The 25,314-nt window shown below is 35.8% G+C and overlaps 1 protein-coding gene across 1 annotated transcript in view; it reads right to left on the bottom strand.

The window, feature by feature from the left end:
* Window positions 1–24,021, bottom strand: part of DISC1 (DISC1 scaffold protein) — a 500,053-nt gene extending 476,032 nt beyond the window's left edge. Inside the window, 1 exon segment of the mRNA XM_031966908.1 lies at window positions 23,598–24,021. Coding sequence (XP_031822768.1) covers window positions 23,598–23,697 — 100 coding nt within the window. The 5' untranslated portion in view covers window positions 23,698–24,021.
* Between the last annotated feature and the right edge of the window lie 1,293 nt (window positions 24,022–25,314).

Below are 25,314 nucleotides of genomic sequence, written 5' to 3'. Positions count from 1 at the left end.
ACTATTAAGTTTACCTAATATTCTAGGAATTCCCAATATATTAGCTAAGTAGGGAGACCATTCTATGCATATCTGATTTAGGAAATGGTAGAAACTACTTGGCTTCCCCATCCAGCTTCCTCCCTCAATTCTGCCTCCTTGATCATGAATATAAACAATGTCAAGAAAGGTTTTGATAAATTACAGCATTCATTTATGCTAAAAAAACATACAAAATATAAACATAGAGGAACATTTTTATAAGATTATAAAATTATTTATCTAAAATCAAACAGAAACAATCATATGCAATTAGGAAAGACTAAAAATCGTTCTAATAAATACCTAATAATACCTAATAAATAAACCAAGAATGTTCACTCATTTTTTATATAAATCTGGAAATTCTAAAAGAAACAGTAAGATGGGAAACAAAGATAGGAAAATAAAAGAAAAACATCCCTATTTGCTAATTACATGATGGTTTACTTTAAAAATTCCAAGGAATCAACAAACATTCTAAAGGAGATACTAATAGCTCCCAAATTTCATTCAACAAAATAAATCTTCAAAATTAACAGCATTTCTACATAATAGCAACAAAATCTACAATACTATAAATGGAAATCTAATTAAAATAATCGCAAAATATATACATTAAGATTAATCTACCAACGTACACAAGAATAGATTTCATTATAAAATGCTTCTTTAAGAATTTTAAAATTAAAAACAATTTAAACAGCTGAGAAAATATTCAGTACTCAAAACAAGTAGGTGATACAGTAGGTAGCATTCTAGGCCTGAAGTCAAAAAGACCTGAATACATATCCAGCATCAGACACTTATTACCTGAGCAAGGCACTTAACCTTGTTTGCCTCAGTTACCTCATCTGTAAAATGAACTAGAGAAGGAAATGATACACCACTCCTGTATCTTTGTTAAGAAAACCCCAAATGAGGTTACAAAGAGTCAGTCATGACTGAAATAAATGAACAACAAAAAAGGCCTTGTCAATATTACAAAAATGACAATATTACCCAAAGTTAAATGGTACTACTCAAAAGACAAAAAGATGAAGGATGAAAACAAATATTTCTTAAAAAGAATTACAAGCTATTTACAATCACAAAAATATACCAAATCAATAACAATAAATAGAAAATGTAATCAAGACACCTGAGGTTTCACCTCCATCTTGTAAATTGATAAAGTTCACAAAAAGATAGGAATAGTCCATGCTTGGAGTGATTGTAGGAAGATAGGTACACTGGTACATGTTGGTAGAACTATGGATCAATAAAACCATTTGAGAAAGCAATGTGGAATTATGCAAATAAAGTGACTACACTGTTCCTACTTTTTGACTTGAACTTTCCATTACTAAGGTTATACCCTAAGGAGGCTGTTGATGTAAAAAAAAAAAAGGGGGGGAAGAGGGGGTTATATGTATATAAATATTTATAGCAGCACTTTTTGTGATAGCAAAGAATTAGAAACAAACTAGAAGCACATTGACTGGGGAAATGGCAAAGAAATTGTGGTACATGAATGTAATGGAATATTACCATGCTATAATAAGTGACAAATATGATGAATACAGAGAAGCATGGAAAGATCTATATGTGAAGTGATGCAGAATAAAGTAAGAAGAATTCCAAACTAAATGACTCCAAAAGTGAAAGAATTACCAAAAAAATCAAAAGTGACTGGTGCAAAAATTAGTAAGAGCAAACATAGATTAAGAGAAAAGATATGAGAAGATAGTATCATTCCATCCCTTTGCAAAGGTGGGAGGTTCACAATTTTTTTTTTTAGATTTTTCTGATGAATTGATCAGTTATACTGGTTTTTTCCCCCTTTTCTAATTATTTGTTATATAGGATGCCTCTTTAGGAGGGATAGTAAGGGAAAGGACCAAGAGGAAATCATGATGATGTTTTTTTTAAAAAAAGACAATAAACAGTTTAAAAAAATAAAATAGCACCACATTTCCACCTAATACAAAGATCTTTTCCAAATAGTTGGATTTTTCTCTACCACAAAAACAAACACAAAACAAACAACAACAAAAACTAGTATCTACTCTCAAGAAGTTCACAATTTTATAAGGGAGGCAACATACAAACACAGACAAACAAAATACATTGAGGTATATTAAAGCTACATAAATTGTACTTAATCTCAAAGGGTAGTCACTTAGTTTAAAGGAAGACTGGGAAATGCTTCTTGTAAAAGAGAAGTTTTAAGTAAGACTTGAAGGAAGTCAATGGAAAAAAATAAGGAGAGAAAGCATTCAGCAAATAGAAGCAACCAGTGAAAATGCTCCAGTCAGGATATGGAGTTTCAAGGAGGAATAATGGCAAGGAGTTCAGTGTTACTGGATCATGAAGAACAGAGAGGGCAATAATATATAAGATAATTAGAAAGGTACGTAGAAAGGGGTCAGGTTGTAAAGGGCTTTAAAAGCTAAAGAGAGGATTTTATAGTTGATCCTGAAAGTAATAGGGTTTACCAGTCAGAATGTAGAGGGAGGAGAGATGAAATATCCAGTATGAAGGACAGCCATTGAAAATCCCACCTTAAAAAAATCAATGCAGCACATATCTAGAAGATATCAAAAAAAAACTAATATGAATTCAGAGGAATAAAAATACTAACATTTTATCACATGCCTCTCTACCAGACCTATAGAATAGCCCTTCCTCTTTGGCTCATGCAGTCTTTTTCCTAATCCCTACAGAATAAACAACTGCTCTTCTATATATAAACAAGTTAATTAAGTAGAACAGGTGACAATATCAATAAGCATTTGAAAACAAGATCTCCTGGAGATTACCCTCCTCAGTTAATTAACCACCTTCATCCACTTTACTTTATATGAAACAATATTCTGCCTGAAAGAAAAAGGAGAATGTAGAATACTCATGACTTCCAACATTTGTTAACACTTAATACTTTTCAAAGCTCTGTCAAGTGTTACCTCTTGAAAAAAAAATGGACTTTGGTAATCCTAAAGAATTGAGTATTTTTTTAAACTATCATCCTGAAATAAAGTAATAGAATCTGTCAAGTTTCTTCATGTAAATTCTATCAATCAACATGTTAAGTATTCTTCCCTTTCCTTCCCCTTCATGTTATGAGCAAATGGCTCAGGTCAAGAGACATTTGAAAAGCATGCCATCTATATCCTAATTAAATGCAATTCAAGAATTCAATTCAACTTTGCTAAGTACCCATTATGAAATAAAAATATTAATCATAATAATGACAATTATAATATTTATATAAGTGCTTTAAAGTTTGCAGAGCACTTTACAAACATTCTCTCATCTTATTCTTACAATAACCCTAGGAGGTATTATTATTATCCCCATTTTGCAGATAAAGAAATAGAGGTTAAATCACTTGCTGAGAAATATTATTATTTCTCTTGTATTAATAACCAATTATTGAATTAGAACTAAAACTTTCCCCTCTTCTGTTTTCTCATTTCTTTTAAGCTATTCAGTCTGCCTTTGCTGGGCAGGACTTTTAAAGAGATGAAATCTTGGGCAGATACACCCCTCTGGGAAAATTTAGATCTGATCAAAAGGTAAAGAAATCTGGTGAAATATAGCCCACTGTGTTTTAGTCAGCTATGCCTAAGAAGAGATGCCCCCCTCTTTTGTTTAGATTACCCTAGACTGGGAAGACTCGATAAAAGATAAGTATCTGTGTTAAGAATGAGTGATCAGTCACTCCTTCCTCCCATTAGAATAAGCCCATCTCTCATTGTAATATTCATTCTCTTATTAATTGTAAACTGATCAAAGACGATTTTTACCCTCAGGAACATCTACTTTTCCAAAGACATAAAAGCCACTGAGTGGGTTCCATGAGGGGCATTCCAGAGTGCCCCTGACCCCTTTTTATTAATTATCCACTAGTATAATTAATAAAATGATTAATATCGGGAACTAAGTCTCAATTTTTTTATATATCACATTGCCCAGAGTCATATAACTAGTGTTAGATGCAGAATTAAAATTCAGGTCTTCCTTTTTCCAAATTCAGCACTCTTTTCATTGTACCATGTAACTGCTTCACATACCAGACATAAGTGCTGGGTACACTAAGACACGGAAAGAACCTTACTTATACTTCATTTTCATCCACATCACTGGCAAAAATGTTTACCAGATCAGATTCAAAGAAAAATTTCTGAAATTATTCATCAAAGGCTTGTTACTATTTGATTCAAGTGATTATGAACCTATACAACTGTATTATCAAATAATCCATAACAAAAGAATACTATTTGAATAATGTTGTTGTTCAGTTTTTTTTGCTCACATATTGATTCTTCATAACCCCATTTGGGCTTTTCTTGGCAAAGATACTAGAATAGTTTGCTATTTCCTTCTCCAGATCATTTTACAGAGGAGGTAACTGAGGCAAACAGGATTAAATGACTTGCCTATGATCACACAGTTATTAAGTACTGACGAGATTTGAACTAAACAAGAAGAGTCTTCCTGACTTGAAGCCCAGCATCCTATACACTGTGCCACCTAGCTGCCTCATAGGAGATAGGATAGCTGCCATCAAATTCCTCAGGAAATTCCAAAATGGCACAGGATCTGCTCAGGTTGAAGAATGGAAGGAATATTTAATTCCTTTCTAGCGTCATTGAAAAAGGAATTATGGTACATGCAGTTTTCCAGCTTTAATAAGTTATTCTCATTAACGCAAAAGGTATTGCATCAACCATCAGGCAAGATACAATTAGATTTTCATTTACTAGTCTCTTTATTAATTATATATATATATATATATATATATATATATATATATAGGCTTCTTTTGTAATCCTATGTAGTTTATTTTATGCATTTAAAATCATGATGAGAAGGCATCCATAGACTCGGTACCTTAATGTTTTATAAAGCTTCCTGTGTAGTGAGAGGTTAGGTTATGATGATGGTGGTGGTGTAGAGGTGTATTTTTCATCTATTAAATATCAGGCACTTCAAGGTTTGCAAACTCAGAAGGTGAACACAGGTATTTCTACTAACCTTTTATCTACTACACCATGTTGCCTTTCATAAATAATAAAATACAAAAGAAATAGAACACCAACCCCAAATGAGTAAAAAGAAATCCACAAGCATTTTCCTCCAATATACTTACATAATACTACTAAAGAGCTGAAGCTTTGTTATATACCTTTGTGTTCTTCAAAACACGTGGCATAGTATTTCAAACTTGTTTGACAGTCAATAACTATTACTTCAATGAACAAATATATACTAAGTTTATGAAATATAACATGACAGGGAAAGTTGGATAATTAACTGATTAACTTGGCTTTTTTAGACATATGATCTAAATCTGTTAGGTCTATATTATCTACTTTTTAAAATGTAAGATCCTAATTCTCTCTCTACGCTGTCTAATACAGGGATTCTAAAATACCAAAAAAAATAAAATAAAACACTAACTCCAACTCAAAGGAGCAAAAAAATCCACTAGTATTTTCCTCCAACATACTTACACAATACTACTAGAGATCTGAAGCTTTATGTTATATACCTTTGTATTCTTCAAAACACATTCTCATTCGACACTGTCTAATACAGGGATTCTAAATTTTTTATGTGGGTCATGGATTCTTGGCAGTTCAGGGAAACCAATAGATCTCTTCTCAGAGAAATGTTTTTAAATGCATAAAAAGCATTTAACAAAGGAAATAATTATATTTAAATAATTATCAAAATATTTTTGTTAAATAAGCTCAGGAACTCCAGGATAAGAACCCCTGGTCTGACAGAACAATTATTCAAAACCTCACTTTCACTTTCAGTTTGCTGGCCTATAAGTATAATGAGAGACAGTAACATTTCAAATTATGCTGAAATGTAAATATACTTTTTCTTCATAGAATTTGGAATTCTGTGGTCATTATGGAACTTTCACAAGGAATGTTTATTGTAGGTTTCTAATTTATTAGAACCAAGTAGCTTCTTTTTAATCTACTTATTATTTTTCTCCAATTTGACCACTATAAAAAAAGTTCCCTCCTTTTTTCAACTGACAACTTAAGATTTGAATTATAAGGGAAATGTTTATAATATATGTAAATCAAATACATTCCTCTGTGTTAAAAATAAAGTACAATAATTATATCAAATCATCTTATCCATCAACTCACATATCAATAAGTGACAAATAATGAAAGGGGAAAAGCCAAATTGTTGATGGATGTCATAAGACTTTAGATTTAAACACACACACACACACACACACACACACCATTCAAGACACAATGTGCTCATTATTTTCCTAGACAACTTTGGATATTCCACCTTCCAACCTGTGAAAGCAATTAGTTTTCATGCAGTGCCACCTGTCAAATGTGCATTCTTCTATTTCTGTTATAATTCTATGAATGGGTGAACATGATCATTTTCATGATTAAAATCAATCTGAAATACATGTAGCCACAGGGAATCAAAGTACCTCCTAGATTCCATCAACTAACTGAGAAAGAAATCCAGACACACCTAAACACCAGCCACCTGCTCAGGGAAAATGTGACAGCTCTATTAACAGGTCAAGGGAATTTTATACAACAGCTTGAAACCGCTGTAGAATAATCCAGCAGAGGGGAAAAAAAGTTCCTAAAAAGACTGTAATGAATATCTGATAGTTACAATATATTTTTAAAAATACTTTCAAAGCCTATTTCCCAACAGATAAATGGTCAAAAGATAGGAATGGTTTCAGAAGAAAAGTAAATTATCAATAATATGATTGATATCAATAATGTGATATGAAAGATTGTTCCAAATTGTTTATAATAAGAACATGCATGTTTGCATGTTCATAGAGTTGTAAACTGATCCAGCCATTTTGGAGAGCAATTTGGAAGTATGTCCAAAGGGCTATGAGGCTGTGCATACCCTTTGATCCAGCAATATCTCTTCTGGATCTGTATCCCAAAGAGATCATAAAAGAGGGAAAAGGACCTAAATATGCAAAAATGTAGCAGCTCATTATCTGGGGAATGGCTGAGCAAGTTGAGGTAACTGGATGTAATAACATTATTGTACTATAAAAAAATGATGATCAGGCTGATTTCAGAAAACCTTAACTTACATGAACTGATGCTGAATGAAATAAGCAGAACCAAAAACACTGTACATGGTAACAGCAAAATAATGTGAGGATTTACTATGATAGACTTAGCAGAAATACAGTGATCCAAGACAATTCCAACAAACTTGGGATGGAAAATGCCATCTGCATTCAGAAAAAGAATAATGGAGACTGAATGCAGATTGATGCATACTATTTTCACCTCTTTTGTGAAAATTTCTTTCATTTGTTTTTATTTTCTTTCACAACATGACTATTATGGAAATATTTTTAAATCATTATACATACATAAACTTTATCAAGTGATGTCTTGGGGAAGGAGAAGGAAAGGAAGGGAGAAAAAATGGAACTCAAAAGCTTACAAAAGTGAATTTTGAAAATTATCTTTACATGTAATTGGAAAAAATAAAATCATACTAAGTGAGGGGTGAAGATAAATGTATATTCTAACAATTCTGAGATCTTACTTCATATGCATCAAATTGACAAAGTTGATAAAAAGTAGAAATAGTCTACTGGCATCTAGGTGGTGCAGTAGATAGAGTACTGGGCTGTAATAAGAAAGACTCATCTTCCTGAGTTTAAATCTTGTTTCAGATACCTACCAGCTGTGTGATCCTGATCAAGTCTTAACCCTGTTTGCCTCAGTTTCTTCATTTGTAAAATGAGCTGAAGAAGGAAATGGCAAACCACTCTAGTTTCTCTGCAAATTAAAAAACCTCAGATGGGAACATAAAGATTCAAACACAACTGAAGCTGAACAACAATAACAAGAGATGAGAGGTCATTGGAGCTGGAAATTAATTCATCCACTGTGGAAAACAATTTGGAATTATTTCAGAAAAGTCATTCAACTGTTTCATATTCTTTGACCTAGTGATTCCACTACCAGGACACATATCTCCACAAGATCAAATATAGGAAGAAATAAAGAATATAGAATAGAAAGAAAGTGCTGGTATGTATCCAAAATGTTATAGTGGTGCTTTATGTAGTCACAAAAAAACAATAACAAAGTGAATGTCTAGAACATTGAAGAATATTTTTTAAAGTGACATATGAATATGATAAAATATCATTGTGCAATAAGAAATAACAAATTCAAAAACTAAGAAAATTTATATAAATTTATACAGGGCAAAGTAAGCAGAATCAAGAGAAAAATATATATGATATCTAGAATAATATAAATGAAAAAATTCTAAAAGGCAACTGAACTCAGATTCTTTTTTAGTAAAGCAACTGGGGCAAAGTGACTTGCCTAAGGTTACATAGCTAGTAAGTGTTAAGTATCTGAGGCTGGATTTGAACTCAGCTCCTACTGACTTCAGGGTCACTACTATATCTACTATATCACCTAGCTTCCCCCTAAATTCAGATTAATAGTAAAAAAAAAACTAATACTTATAGAATAAATTACAAAACAACCATATTTCATTAATCTTCATAAAGAAGTTAAAGACTATAAGAGTAGAATGTACATGCTGACAGAGGAAAAAAATTTCATCTATCATTTTTTATCAATCTTGTTTTCCTTGGTTAAAAGGGAAGATTCAATGGGAAAAATCAGGAAATGAGAATAATATTTTTAAAGTATCCATTTTTAAAAAACTATTGTTCATATGGTACCTATAGATTCAATGCTGCTCTAATTGTTAAAATAAAATAAAAACTACATTGAATCTGATAAGTACAACTTCAGGTAAAAAACCTTTGGTCTGATAGGATAATTGTTCAATCTCTCATGTTTAGCTCTATCATTCTATGATTCTAATATCACATGGTTCTTATATTTAAAATGCTAGAGTCATAGATTTAAAGCTGGAACAGAAGACCATTTAGTCTAACATCCAGGCTTTACAGATGAAGAAACTAAGACTGAAGTGATTTACCAGTGTTTATGCAAGTAGTAAGCATCAAAGGCAAAAAGAACCCTGATTTTATTCTAGAACCAATGCTCTTATCTATGACCTGATAAAATGTAGGACTTCCTCTCAAATTTATATTACTCTGGAGAACTTAAACATGTCAGAAGGGTTTAAATAAAGCATGTCTCATAGTACATTCCAGGTAGGAAACTGGAGCAGAGAAAGAACACATGAATTAACAATCCAAAAATCACATTAGTCCACTAGAGACAGAACTGTATTTTTTTACAAATGTCTCCTTTTCCTTTCTGTTCCTAATTTGTCTCAATTCTCTTCATTCCATTTCACATCTCCCCTGAGAACAGAGTATGTATGAAACTGAGGGCTTCCTTGAAAACATGTAAAAGATCACATCTTATAGTCACATGGCTGCAAGTATCATAGAGAATATAAGATCTCACTTTCTTTATGACTATAAGAATTATAAGTAACATAAGATCTTATTTTACTGATTTTAATAATATATTTGACACAGCACAGCAAAATATACCCTTGTAGTTTCTCTGAAGACAAATTTTGACCCATGCAAATACCAAAAATTGCCTAAAAATCTGTGATAGATATCTTTATAAATTCCTTAGTTCAACCTGTGAGTCATTTTTATATCAGATGAGGTATTAAAAAGGGAGATATGTGTTTGTCAAATGTAAGCACTAGTAATATAGAACATATACTCCATAATGTCCAAATGAAAGGATTTTCTTTTAAAGATTCTCTAAATGCTCCCCTGACTTCTACAACACTATACAGTCTCCTAAGTAAATTATATATTAGTGTGAAGGTATGGGAAAACAAAGCAAATGAAAGAGAAGTGTCCAAAGTATAACATGCAAATAAACACTTGGACTCACATTAGCAACAATGACATGTTCAAGAAGATGGAAAAAATCACCATAGAAGACATGTATAACACAACAGCTGGAGGGAGTGGGAAACAAGCATTGGGAGGAAAGGATCTTGTAGCAATAAAAGACAAACAAATAGAAAACCAAAGTGGCACAAAAGGGGATAAAAAAAGAATAAGGAGATGGTCTCCAAGGTGCTCAATGGATCCTCTATGGAGGGTTCAATGTACAAGCAAAAGTCTTGGAAAATGGAAAGGCACAGAGAAGGTACGATCTATATCACTGAAGGATCTGTATTCACTCACATTAGTGAAATCCCAAATCATTCACAAAGTCATGTGTATATAAATTTCAAGCTGAAAGGGACCTAAAAAAATCATGCAGATCAATTCCATTCATTTTATAAGTGAGATCTAGTTGGAAAATCAAATCAGAGAATCTGTTAAGTGATGAGGAATAAGAATAGAATTTTTCATGACTGAAGTGCATCAATAACGTTGGCTTAAGATTGGCACAATCTGTTTAGATTCTGTTCCATTAACCTGTTCTTGGCAAGAACTAAGGAATTATAGAAGCCCACTCCCTAAAACTGTGCTGTTACCACTTAATTTTCACTTACTCTTATAATAACTGATTAATATCAAAATTGGAAGAGATCTCAAAATTCATCTAGTTCAACTCATCCTCGGACAAAAAATGCTCCTAAAACATTCCTCACAAGTAGTCATCAGGCCTCTATTTGAGGATCCCCAATTAATAGGAAATTCACTAGTCCTTTAAGAGAGTCTTCCCTACTTTCAGACACTTCTAATTGTTAAGGAGACTATCCTTCTAGTTGACAAAAATGTTCTATGACAGGAACAATGTCTACTAAAGTCTCTGTCACATAGTCTGGGCTGGTTTTTCTTAAAACTCTATCTCATGTAAATTAGATTAGTTTTTTTCTTAAAAGATAGCAAAATGACCTTTGAGACTTAGTTTTTCCAGTGTTTGAATTATTGATAAAGTTTCCTAGTGGACTATGTTAAAAAAAGCCAGTATACAAGATGTCAAGAATTCAAGTTTGATGAACTCTTCTGATTTATGTGGCACCATAGCAAAAATTCAGAAGCCAAAAAAAAAAAAAAAAAAAAAAAACCTATACCCACCTGAAACAATACTATATTTACTATAGTAGGCATTTAATGAGTGTTGATTGTTTATTGTTCCACCCATACCTCTGAATAGTTTCCAATATTTCAATATCCTTTCTAAAATATGGTGACCTAAACTGAATATAAAAACCAAGATTTGGATTGACCTGAAAAGATCTGGTACTGTAGCCCTATCACTACTATTTTTGTGGACACCTGGTTTCTATTAATGTATCAGACTAAGGTAATGTTAGCTACAAATCCTTAATTATACCAGCCCCTATTCTAAGGGTATCAAACTAAAGCAATTACAACAAAACTCTGGACCAAGTAAAGTAAGAAAGAACCAGATTACAATATAGTTGGGAATTTAAAAAAACAACAACAACAATAGAATTTATGTAATTTTAAAATATGGTTTTCTAAATCAATTTAAACTTGACACTACTGCTGTAACCTACATTCTGCTATCCTATCCACAAGGATGAATGAAGGGGAAAGTGTTTATTAAATGATTACTATGTGATTACTACAGGCACTGTATTAACCACTTATATATTTTAACAAATGATGAAATGCCTTGCTGAAATTCAGGTATACTGAGAAGTATTAAAAATACTTAACCTAGAGTAAGAAAAAGAAGGGAAGAAGAGGGAAAGAGGAATGAGGGGGACAGAGGAGAGAGACAGAGAGGAGAGAGAGGAGAAAGAATGAAAAAGGAAGGGAAGGGAAGAGAAGTGGAAAAGGAAGGGAAGGAGAAAAGAAAGGGAAGGAAGAAAAGAAAAGAAGGGAAGGGAAGGAAAGGGAAAGGGGAAGGGAAAGGAAAAAGGAAGGGGAATAGAAGGGAAAAAAGGGGAAAGAGAAGGAGGAAGGGAATTGGAAAGGGAAGGAGAAAGGGAAGGGAAAGGAAAGAAAGGAAAGGGAAAGGAAGAAAAGGGAAGGGAAAGGAAAGAAATGGGAAGGGAAGGGAAGCAAAAGGGAAAGGAAAGGGAATAGGGAAAGGAAGGGAAAGGGAATGGGGAAGGGAATGGGGAAGGAAATGGAGAAGGGAAAGGGAAGGGAAAAATGAAGGAAAAGGAAAAGGAAAGAGAAGGAAAGGGAGGGAACAGGAAAGAGAAAAAGAAAGGGATAGGGAAAAGGAAGGGAAGGGGGGAGAAGGGAAAGGGAAGGGAAGGGAAGAGAAAGGAAGGGAAGGAAAAGGGAAAAGAAAGGGGAAGGGAAGGGAAATGGAAAAGGAGGAAAGAGGGGGGGCGGAGCCAAGATGGCGGAGAAGACACACGCGACTTTCTAAGCTCTTCTCTTACCCTCTTTATCAATATTATATCGAGCCTCAAAAATAGTCTTGACTGCTACAAATTCAGTAAGATAAGAAATAGAACAACTCACCGGGCCGAAGAAAATCTGCAGTCTCGCCAAAAGGTTGGTTCCGGGGCCAGGGGGGAGATCGGCGCAGACGGGGAGAGAAATTAGGTTCCGAGGAGAGTCTCAAACCGAGGGAGAAAGCACAGATCTCAGCACAAGCACGCAGCCCCAACCCGCAGTAAGGGCTTTTCCTTGGGGCAGTTGTGATCCTGCACCGCAGGAGGACGGCTGCCGGGTTAGCCTCCAATCTGCACAGTGGGGGAGCCTGACTTGGGGCCATAAGAGCTTTCCAGGGCCGATTTGCATTGGGCAGAGACACTGGGGCAGAGTTCCGGCGGTCTGCAGTCTGCCCTCAGCTGCTAATACTCACAGTCCCACAAGAGGCTCCGGCCTGGGGCAGTGACACTTTCACCACTTAGTCTCTAGCCTAGGGCAACTGATAATCCACTCAGCCCTACTAAGCAGTTTGATAGCTCCTGCCAGTGCTGAATCCACTTCCTGTTGGGGGAAGGGAAAACTCTCACTCGGAGCACTCCCATACCTTGGAGCCGGAAATCGGTTTACATCTCTCCCTGCTCTGCAGAGGAAGCTGGTAACCCCCTTGCCTAGGGAGACATACCCTAAAGGCTTTAAAAACATGAATAAAAAGATGAAAAGAACATCGACAGCTTCTATGCAGAAAAAGAGCAGGTCAGCAAACCTGAAGAGACCTCAAACAGCAAAATGCATCAGACTGGCCTCTTTTTACATAATGCTCTCATAGAAGAGACCATTAAAAGTCTCAAAAGAGAGTTAGAAGATAAATGGGGAAAGGAAAGAGAAGCCTTACAAGAGAGCAACAACTTCCTGAAATACTAATTGAAAAGTTAAAAAAATTCCCAGGAAGTGCAGAAACAAAAATTGGTGAATTGGAAAAATAAAAAATCTCAGGAAAGTAAGAATTGTGAATTGGAAAAATGAAAGAATCTCACTAGAAAGTAGGATTTGTGAATTGAAAAAGACAAAGAACTCGCAAGAAGGTAGGATCCAGTGAATTGGAAAAGACAAAGAACAAGAAAAGTAGGATCTGTGAATTGGAAAAAGAAAATAATTCACTAAAAAAAAAATTAGTGAAATGGAAAAAAATTCACAGACCAAAACAATACATTCAAAAACTCAATTGGACATATACAGAAAGAAGTAAAAAAGCTAATGAAGAAAATAATTCTTAAAAATTAGAACTGAAAAATTGAAACTAATGATGCATTGAGACAGCAAGAATCAGTCAAGCAAAACCAAAAAATGACAAACTGGAAAAAACCATGAATTATCTACTTAAGTAAAATGACAGACTTGGAAAATAGATCTAGGAGAGATAATCTGAGGATTATTGGACTTTCCAAAACTATGATGAAAAAAGAGCCTAGGATACTATTTTACAAGAAATCATCAAAGAGAACTGCCCAGATGTAATAGGAATCAGAAGGTAAATAGGCATTGAAAGAATTCATCAACACCTTCTGAAAGAAACCCTAAAATAAAACCCCAAGGAATATTGTGGCAAAATTTCAGAACTATCAGATTAAGGAAAAAATTTTACAAGCAGCCAAAAAACCATTTAAATACCGAGGTGCCACAATAAGGATCACCCAAGATCTGGCTGCCTCTACATTAAAGGAAAGAAGGGCCTGAATATGATATCTCGGAAAGCACAAGAACTTGGGATGCAGCCAAGAATAAACTACCCAGCTAAGTTGAGCATTTTCTTCCAGGGAAGAAGATGGACATTTAATGAAACAAATGAATTCCATTTGTTTCTGAAGAAAAAACCAGAACTAAACAAAAAATTTGATCTCCAAGAATAGAACTCAAGAGATGCAGAAAAGGTAAAAAATAACTCTTGAGAACTGTATTTCGTTGTGGATATAACAAAAAAATACATGTAAAATTTGATAGTACTGATATAACATAAAAAGGGAAGTAGATATGGAAAAGGGATGATGGCAGAATAAGGAAGGAGGGATAAAAGAGGGAAACCACATCCCACAAAGAGGCTAAGGAAACTATCATATCTGAGGGAATTTAGAGAGGGGAGGAAACATTGTGTGAATCTTACTCCTCATCAGAGTTAGCTCAAAGGAAAAATAATTGACATTTGTTTTAGAGAAATCTCCTCCGCCTCATTAAAACGGGGAGAGGAAAAGGGAAAAGAAAGTAATAAGGGAAGGAAGGGAAAGACTCAAAGGGGAGGGGATTATAAAGAGGATAAAGTCATCGGATACAAGAGGGTACATAAGTTTAAAGGGGAAAGAGGGTTGGGGAGGCAAGAATAAGTAAGCACAATCTGGGTTATTAGGGATGGCTGGAAATACAGATTTAGTAATTCTAACGTAGAATGAATGGGATGAACTCCCCATCAAAGAGGAGGCAGATAGCAGACTGGATCAAAAGTCAGAACCCTACAATATGTTGTTTACAAGAAACACACTTTAAAGCAGGGGATACATATAGAGTAAAGGTAAAAGGCTGGAGCAAAATCTATATGCTCAGGTGAAGTCAAAAAAGTAGGTAGCCATCCTTATCTCAGATCAAGCAAAAGTAAAATTGATCTAATTAAAAGAGATAAGGAAGGAAACTACATCCTGCTAAAGGTCATACAACAACGAAGCAATATCAATATTAAACATATATGCACTAAGTGGTATGGCACTCAGCTTCCTAAGGAGAAGTTAAGAGAGTTGCAAGAAGAAATAGACAACAAAACTGTAATAGTAGGAGATCTCAACCTTGCACTCTCAGAATTAGATCAAATCAAACCACAAAACAAATAAGAAAGAAATTAAAGAAGTAAACAGAATATTAGAAAAATTAGGTATGTTGGATCTTTGGAGAAAATTGAATGGAGATAGAAGGGAATATACTTTCTTCTCAGCAGTTCATGGAACCTATTCAAAAATTGACCATATATTAGGACATAAAGACCTCAAAATTAAATGCAAGAAAGCAGAAATAGTAAATGCTTTCTTTTCAGATCATGATGCAATAAAAACTACATTCAACAAAAAATTAGGGGGAAATAGACCAAAAAGTAATTGGAAACTAAACTATCTCATCTTAAAGAATGATTGGGTGAAGCAGCAAATTATAGATACAATTAATAATTTCACTCAAGATAATGACAATGATGAGACATCATACCAAATTTGTGGGATGCAGCCAAAGCGGTAATAAGAGGGAATTTTATATCCTTAGAGGCTTACTTGAATAAACAGAGAAAGAAAAAGATTAATGAATTGGGCTTGCAACTAAAAAAACTAAAAAGACCAAATTAAAACCCCTAATCAAATACTAAATTGGAAATTTAAAATTAAAAGGAGAAATTAAAAATAATGAAAGTAAAAAATCTATTGAACTAATTAATAAAACTAAGAGTTGGTTCTATGAAAAAGCCAATAAAATAGATAAGCCTTTGGTAAATCTGATTAGAAAAAGGAGGGAGGAAAATGAAATTAGTAGTCTTAAAAATAAAAAGGGAGAACTTTCCACCAAGGAAGAGGAAATTAGAGAAATAATAAGGAGTTATTTTGCTCAACTTATGCACAATAAATTTGATAACCTAAGTGAAATGGATGACTACCTCCAAAAATATAGACTTCCCAGATTAACAGAGGAGGAAGTAAATTGCTTGAATAGTCCCATTTCAGAAAAAGAAATAGAACAGGCAATTAAACAACTCCCTAAGAAAAAATCCCCAGGACCAGATGGATTTAGCATGTGAATTTTACCAAACATTTAAAGAACAATTGGCCCCAATGCTATATAAATTATTTGATAAAATAGGGAATGAAGGAGTCCTACCAAATTCCTTCTATGACACAGACATGGTACTTGATACCTAAACCAGGTAGGCTGAAAACAGAGAAAGAAAATTATAGACCAATCTCCCTAATGAATATTGATGCTAAAATCTTAAATAAGATATTAGCAAAAAGACTACAGAAAATCATCTCCAAGATAATACACTATGATCAAGTAGGATTTATACCAGGAATGCAGGGCTGGTTCAATATTAGAAAACTATCAATATAATTGGCCATGTTAATAACCAAATTAACAAAACCATATGATCATCTCAATAGATGCAGAAAAAGCATTTGATAAAATCCAACATCCATTCCTATTAAAAACACTTGAGAGTATAGGAATAAATGGACTTTTCCTTAAAATAATCAGCAGCATCTATTTAAAACCATCAGTAAGCATCATATGTAATGGAGACAAACTGCAACCATTCCCAATAAGATCTGGAGTGAAACAAGGCTGCCCACTATCACCTAAGCTATTTAATATTGTATTAGAAACGCTAGCTATAGCAATAAGAGCTGAGAAAGAGATTAAAGGAATAAGAATAGGCAATGAGGAAGCCAAATTATCACTCTTTGCGATGACATGATGGTATACTTAGAGAACCCAGAGATTCTGCTAAAAAGTTATTAGAAATAATCCACAACTTTAGCAAAGTTGCTGGTTATAAAATAAACCCACATAAGTCATCAGCATTCTTATATATCACTAACAAAATCCAACAGTCAGAGTTACAAAGAGAAATTCCATTTAAAGTAACTACTGATAATATAAAATATTTAGGAATCTATCTGCCAAGGGAAAATCAGAAACTTTATGAGCAAAATTACAGACCACTTTTAACAACACAAATTAAGTCTGATCTAACCAATTGAAAAATATTAAATGCTCCTGGATAGGGCAGCAAATATAATAAAGATGACAATATTACCTAAACTAATCTATTTATTTAGTGCTATATCAATCAGACTCCCAAAAAACTATTTTAATGACCTGGGAAAAATAACTACAAAGTTCATATGGAAAAACAAAAGGTCAAGAATTTCAAGTGAATTAATGAAAAAAAATCAAATGATGGTGGCTTAGCTGCCAGATCTAAAACTATACTATAGAGCAGCAGTTACCAAAACTATTTGGTATTGGCTAAAGGAATAGATTAGTTGATCAGTGGAATAGATTAGGTTCAAGGGATAAACAGTCAACAAATATAGCAACCTAGTCTTTGACAAACCCAAAGATCCCAGCTTTTGGGATAAGAACTTACTGTTTGATAAAATTGCTGGGAAAATTGGAAACTAATATGGCAGAAACTAGGCATTGATCCATACTTAACGCCAGACACCAAGATAAGGTCAAAATGGGTTCATGACCTAGGCATAAAGAATGAAATTATTAATAAATTAGAGGAACATAGGATAGTTTACCTCCTCAGACCTGTGGAAGGGGAAGGTTTTTATGACCAAGCAGAACTAGAGATCATTACTGATCACAAAATAGAAAATTTCTTGATTATACCAAACTGAAAGTTTTGCACAAACAAAACTAATGCAGACAAGATTAGAAGGGAAGCAATAAACTGGGAAAATATTTTTACAGTCAAAGGTTCTGATAAAGGCCTCATTTCCAAAATATATAGAGAATTAACTCTAATTTATAAAAATCAAGCCATTCTCCAATTGAAAAATGGTCAAAGGATATGAACAGACAATTCTCAGATGAAGAAATTGAAACTATTTCTAGTCATATGAAAAGATGCTCCAAGTCATTATTAATCAGAGAAATGCAAATTAAGACAACTCTAAGATACCACTACACACCTGTCAGATTGGCTAAGATGACAGGAAAAATAATGATGATTGTTGGAGGATGTGGGAAAACTGGGACATTGATTCATTGTTGAGTGGAGTTGTGAACTAATCCAACCATTTTGGAGAAGTAGTTTGGAACTATGCTCAAAAGTTATCAAACTGTGCATACCCTTTGATCCACAGTGTTACTACTGGGATTATATCCTCAAAGAGATTATAAAGAAGGGAAAGGGACCTGTATGTGCACTGAATGTTTGTGGCAGCCCTTTTGTAGTGGCTAGAAACTGAAACTGAATGGATGTCCATCAGTTGGAGAATGGCTGAATAAATTGTGGTATATGAAAATTATGGAATATTACTGTTCTGTAAGAAATGACCAACAGGATGATTTCAGAAAGGCCTGGAGAGACTCTACACGAACTGATGCTAAGTGAAATGAGCAGGACCAGGAGATCATTATATACTTCAACACAATACTAGATGATGACCAGTCCTGATGGATCAGGCCATCCCTCAGCAACAGATCAACCAAATCATTTCTAATGGAGCAGTAATGAACTGAACTAGCTATACCCAGAAAAAGAACTCTGGGAGATGACTAAAACCACTACATTGAATTCCCAGTCCCTATATTTATGCACACCTGCATCTTTGATTTCCTTCACAAGCTAATTGCTACAATCAATTCAGAGTCTGATTCTTTTGTACAGCAAAATAATGTTTTGGTCATGTATACTTATTGTGTATCTAAGCTATATTTAATATATTTAACATCTACTGGTCATCCTGCCATTTAGGGAGGGGTGGGGGTGGGGTAAGAGGTGAAAAATTGGAACAAGAGGTTTGGCAATTGTTAATGCTGTAAAGTTACCCATGTATATATATCCTGTAAATTAAAGGCTATTAAATTTAAAAAAAAAAAAATAATAATAATAAAAAAAGGAAAAGGAGGAAAGAGAAAGAGAATGGAAAGGGAAGGGAAGGGAAAGGGAAGGGAAAAGAAAAGGGAAGGGAAGGGAAAGAAAGGAGAAAAGAAGAGGAAGGGAAGGGGAAGGAAAAGGAAGGGAAGGGAAGGGGAAGGGAAATGAAAGGAAAAGGGGAAGGGAAAGGGAAAAGAAAGGGGACAGGAAGGGAAGGGGAAGTAGAAAGAAAGGAGAAGGGAAAGGAAAGCAGAGAAAAGAGAAAGGGAAGGGAAAGGAAGAAGAAAGGAAGAGGAAAGGAAGGGAAGGGAAGGGAAGGGGAAAGAAAAGAGAAGGGAAGGGAAGAAGAAAAGGAAGGGAAAGGGAGAAGGGAAGGGAAAAGGAAAAGGGGAGGGAAGGAGAAGGGAAAGAAAGGGGAAGGGGACAGGAAGGAAAGGGGAATGGGAAAGTAAAAAAAGGGGAAAAGAAGAGAAAGGGGAAGGGGAAAGAAAAGAGAAGTGAAAGAGACAGGAAGGGGAAGGGAAAGGAAGGGGGAGGAAAAAGAAGAGGAAAGAAAAGGGGAAGGGAAGGAAGAACGAATAGAGGAAGGAAGGAAGGAAGGAAGGAAGGAAGGAAGGAAGGAAGGAAGGAAGGAAGGAAGGAAGGAAGGAAGGAAGGAAGGAAGAAAGAAGGAAGGAAGGAAGGGAAGGAAGGAAGGAAGGAAGGAAGGAAGGAAGGAAGGAAGGAAGGAAGGAAGGAAGGAAGGAAGGAAGGAAGGAAGGAAGGAAATAAAGGAAGAAAAGAAAAGAAAACCATTACCAAAAGATTCTGACCTAGTATGACTAATAATAATAATATCTCCCATATCTATAGTGCTTTGAGGCTCACAAGATGCTTTTCCCACAAAATCCTGTAAGGCTGAAGTAAAAGTATATTATAGCTAGGAATTCTTTTACCTGAGCATGGTGGTGGAAGTGGGCTAGATGAGAAGTATCAAACTCAAGGGACAGCAGGCAGCCTGCAAAACTCTAGTGTGACCCAAATCAGAAAAATTTATATATAATTGAGAAATATTTAACAAAGTAATAAGAAATGCCCACATAAATAATGTTAATTTGCAGTTTTCTAAATCAATGTGCAGCCTACAAGGATCTGTTTCTATTTGAGTTTGACACTACAGGCCTAAAGGGAAGTCTGACTGCAAATGTATTCTCTAAAAGAGATGAAGCAACCATTTCACCAGGTCTAATCAAAGGAGTCATTTCCCAAGAGAGGGACACCACAGCAAGGAAGTCCTAAATATGAGACTAGAAGAGAGATCCTGGTTGTACATGGAGTACAATCAGGAGAATGCCAAGCCTTTTACACAAATACAGCAGACAAAGAAAAGAAAGGAAACAAGCAAACAAAAAAAAAAAAAAAAAACAGAAACAAAAACAAAACTTTCAAATCAATACCCTGAGCCAAAACTCAGGGTCTCAATCCCAGTTATAGCTCAATGCACTTAGTTTGTATTGTCAATTAATAAAGAAATTGAAGCAAAGAAAAGAGAAATAATACACCTCCAAAATCAAACTAAACTTGTTATTCAAAAAGGTCTCAACTCAGATTTTCACTAAACCTATTTGCCATTCTTTATTATTCAAATTACTGAGGGTTTGCTTTAGTGAAGGATAATTGTATACATAAAATATATATGGCATGTTATACATAGCATTTATGACAGTATAATATTTTTGATATCATGTGAAAGTTTCATATTTTGTTGTTGTTCAGTCATTTGAGTGGTATACTACTCTTTATGACCCCATTTGGGGTTTCTTTCCTTTTTTTTTTTTTTTTTTTTTGCTGAGGCAATTAAGTTAAGTTAAGTGATTTGCCCAAAGTCACATAGCTAGGAGGTGTTAAGTATCTGAGGCTGGATTTCAACTCAGGTCCTCTTGACTTCAGGGCTAGTGCTCAAAGATGATTAAATGACCTGGCCAGGGTCACACAGCTAGTAAATGTCTGAATATTGTATTTTTTTTATTGTATGTGGTAGAGAAGGTAAGAGAAGAAGGAATAGAGCATGAAACATAGATTTAGAGATAGAAGAGAACTTAAAGATCAAGTTTAATCCTATCATGTTACAATGATGAACCTGAGGCTCAAAATTTAGGAGACTTGTTCAAATCACACAAGTAGTAAGTGATTTAATTCCTCTGACTCTTAAATCTAGCATAACTCTAAATCTAGTGAAACTGTATCACACTAACTATTGATCAGCTGAGGTCACTTATGAGATCAGGGCAGGTCCTCACCAAAGTTTTGCTCAGGAACCCAGAATGCAAATTGATTGCTTATAATCACAACAAAAATAATGGTCTGCTGCATCCTTTCATGAAAGCAACTCTGAAATAATAGCTATTTTAGCACTCAGAAATTCAAACTTTATTCTGTTTGATTTTTGTAATATTTTAAAGATCATATTATATGTAGCTTCTCCCTTGTAAGCTTTTGACCTAAAAGTCATAAAATAAAATTCTGGAATGGAGCAAATTTCATCTCTTTGTCAAACAAAACAAACCTCTACTAAATCATCTCAAGCATAATGGAGGAAAACAACCTAAAAGATTACAGTTAAGTTCTTTCTTTTCTAAATTTGTGTTTTGAGAATTGCTTCTCTAAACCAAACCAGGAACTGTCATTTCCTCTCTGTCATAAGCCCAGTCATAATTGTAGTATCTTACTGTCCTATCAATTTCTAATTATTCACTAAGCCATAGATTTTTACAACCTGTAATACACTGCACAACTTTAGCCATTAACTTGTTTAATCTATATTAATCATTAAGATCAGATTCCTAATTATCTTCTGTGACTAAGATTTAGATATCTCTTAGTTTAGAGGCATAATTGGACAAGTAAACTATTCTGAATTCAAATACTATCAAGTCACTTTTCTGAATCTCAAGATCGAAATTTATTTAAATAATATGGCACTATCTTCAGAGGATTTTTGTGAAGAGTCAAATGAGAAAATATAGGTGAAATGTGTAGCAAATTTTAAAATGATTGTTATTTCCAATATTTTATCATCTAGGTTTTTCAACAAACTGAACTAGCCTCGCATGGTTTATCATGTCAATCAACTAGCAATTATTACGTTCCTATTATGTGCCAGGCACTAAGTTAAACTCTGAGGATAAAAAGGAAAGCAAAAATCAGTCCCTGCTCTCAAGGAGCTCACACTCTAATGACAGAGACAATATGCATACAGCAGTGTGGGAAAAAAGATAGCTAGACGGAAGAGATACACACGTGTGTGTATGATAAATTGGGAATAGTCAATCACTAAGATTAAGGAAATCACTGGAAAGGGCTTCTTGCAAAAGGGGAAACCAGAGAAGCCGGAGGTGATCAGTGGGAGCATTCCAGGTATGTGGAACAGCCAGAGAAAACATTCAGAGTCGAAAATGAAGGGTTTGTTGTAATGTAATATAACCAGAACCATTTTGGTATCCTTTTGCAGGCACTTTCAGAAGGACCTAAAGTGAGTTAATAGAATTCTTCAGAACTAATGGGGCTACTTTAATGCATTTTATCACCAATTGTGTTAACAATTGTCAACTGTCAACAGTATCATTCTTACCACCTATGGGGGATTCCTGCCGAGAATCCTGCCAGCAATAAGTAGTGCTTTTAAATCCGATGTGGCCCCAAGGTTAATCGTTTACATTGCTCGGGACGGGGGTCGGTGTCAGGACTACATTCTCTCCCTCTTCTCATCACTCTCCATCCTAGCCTTCCCTCTCCCATTCTCCTCATTTCCTTGGCTTGACTTTATGATCAGTCAGTAGAGATGGCCCCCAGAAATCCAAGAATGATTAAGAACTGTTCTTGCTGATGGGGCAGAACTTGGGAACCTCCTACCTCCTTCCTAGTACTTAAGTCCAGAGTGCCCTGCTCTCACCACAGCTGCTGCTGACATTGGGAAGTTGGGGAGGGAGGGAAAGAGGGGAAGTTGAGGAGGGGGGGAAAGGGGGGAAGTTCACTGCACAGAGAAGGGCTCTTGTCCCGACAGTTTCCTGCAATTGAACTAAACCAAAACAAACCCAGAAGCGGTTCCCGGGTTAAAAAGAAAAGCCACACACACCCACTCGATGACTTCGAGCGTAGTGGGCAGGGACTTCTTCCAGTCCGGATCCCAAACCATGCTGATTTACAAAATAGCCTACCAGAGCGCAGGCTGAGAGTTCCCTCCTTCTCTTGTTCCTAAACCAAATAAATAAATAAACACGTACCAGTCAGGGAAAGGAGCTTTGGTCCAGGGGACAGGCAGATGAAGCACTCTCGGTTTTGACCCTACTTGTCTTTAGGCACAACCCTCACCCGCTCTATGCCTCAGTTTCTTCCCACTGTAATGGGGCAATTTGAGTTGCGGTTGTTAATTTTTGCTACTTCCTGGACATCAACGATTTCTCCACACCCACCTCAGCCCCAACACCTATTAGCCAGTTTCAGTTCCCTGCTCCGCTCGAATCCCTCTCAGAAGAGGGGTAGTGAAAGTCTCAACCCCGACACCCCTCGCCTCCGCCCGTAGGAGGAGGGGAGGGGGGCGAAAGCAGCTGGAGGGACCCTGTTGGAAGCTCCGTCCTGAGTGACTGTGGAATCTCTTACCAGGGCTATGACCCCCGCTGTTGCTTCTGCCGCTGACCCTCAGTTGCTCGGGGAGCTCACCCCAGGAGTCCGGGGCACCCCGCTGCCCCTTGCCCAGCATCGATCCTCCCTTCCAGCTCTGCTACCCGTGCTGTTTCCTCTCCACCCCCGCCCGAGCTCCTGCACTGAGAAGAGAGGGGGGCGGGGGTCCTGCCGCGCCGGGCTCCTCCTCCTCCTCCTCTTCTCTCTCTCTCTCTCTCTGTTGCTCCGGCGCTCTATCTACACAGTTTACTCCCGTAGGGAGACCCAGGCCTGGCCCTTCTGCCTGGGAAGCATGAAACCAGAGCTAGGAGGAAGTGGTGAAAAGAAGGGGATGCGGGATAGATAGTAAGGAGACTTTTTCCTTCTCCTTCTCCCAGGACCACGATTTCCGTGCCCCTCTGGAGTCTTCCCCAACTGGAGAGTGGGGGTGGGGCACAGTCCTTCCTTCTGGACTTTGAAAGTTTGGTTTCTGCTTTCACTCAGTCTCTGCGCTTTGAACCTAGGAAGAGAAGAGGTTGGATAACAGAACTAAGATGTAGAATTCAAGGATGAAGGATTATGAAGAGTCTATGGCATGAAGAATAAAAGGAAATCCTTCAGTTTCCAAATTTGGGGAAGGGTGAAAACATTGGTGTGTAAGTTGAAGTAGAAAGGGAAGAAATTTCAGGGAAAAAAATAACTGATTGAATGGGGTGAAATAAAACTTTAGATTAAGCACCCTCAATGTGCCAGTGATGGTGTAGAAAGGTATTGTCGAATAGTGGAAGGTATCAAAGTGATAAACCGCTAGGTCTAAAGTCGACTCATCTTCCTGAGTTCAAATCCAGCCTCCAACACTTACTAGTTGTGTGACGCAGGGCAAATCAAATAACCCTATTTGCCTCAGTTTCCTCATCTGTAAATTCAACTGGGGAAGGAAATGGCAAACCACTCCAGTATCTTAACAAAAAAAAAAAAAAAACCCTCCAAATGGGGTGCAAAGAGCCAACAGGACTGAACAGTGTTAAATTCCTGGACCAGAAGACAGGAAAACTAATTCAGGGGTGGGGATTAGGAGACTTGGGCAAGTCACAATCTTTCAGTATTTTAGGCACCTGCCTAAGACAGCAAGTGGGAGGAAAGGTGTTGACTTGCATTGGTAGAAGAACTTTTCCTCACTTTTTCACTTGTTCACTAGAGGTCTCATCCCCATCTTTAGGTGCTAGATACTGGCGATTCCTATACAAAAGTAGCAATCTCTCTACCTCCAAAAAGCATACTTTATAATGTTGTTATAATACCCTGTAACAGTAGAAGTTTAATAGTGAGTGGTGGTTTGTGGGTCTTAGTTAGGCCTAGTTGCTGCTTACATGTGTTTTAGTACCTATTTCTCCGCGGTATTTAATTACCATACTAAAGGCCTATCATCCAGTTTTGGGGTTTGACGGAAGCGATAAAATTTAGTAAGGGGGGTAAGAAGGTTTAGTGGTAAGAAACTATTATAGATATTGTTTGTCTTTATTTTCGTTTAAAACACACACACGCACACACATACGCACACACATACACACATACACATATACCTACACTCACTCACACAAATGCACTTTTAGTCCCATTATCTAGTCGAAGATGATATATTGTGGGGGGGGGATATATATACATGTCTAGTAAGGTTTATTAATATAATAATATGTTTATCGATCATTGATTATAT

The sequence above is a fragment of the Sarcophilus harrisii genome, chromosome 4 (genome assembly GCF_902635505.1).
Source record: "Sarcophilus harrisii chromosome 4, mSarHar1.11, whole genome shotgun sequence".
NCBI classification, from domain to species: Eukaryota; Metazoa; Chordata; class Mammalia; order Dasyuromorphia; family Dasyuridae; genus Sarcophilus; species Sarcophilus harrisii.
The sequence above is the reverse complement of the archived record's forward strand: the minus strand, read 5'-3'. Positions and strand labels throughout refer to the sequence as shown.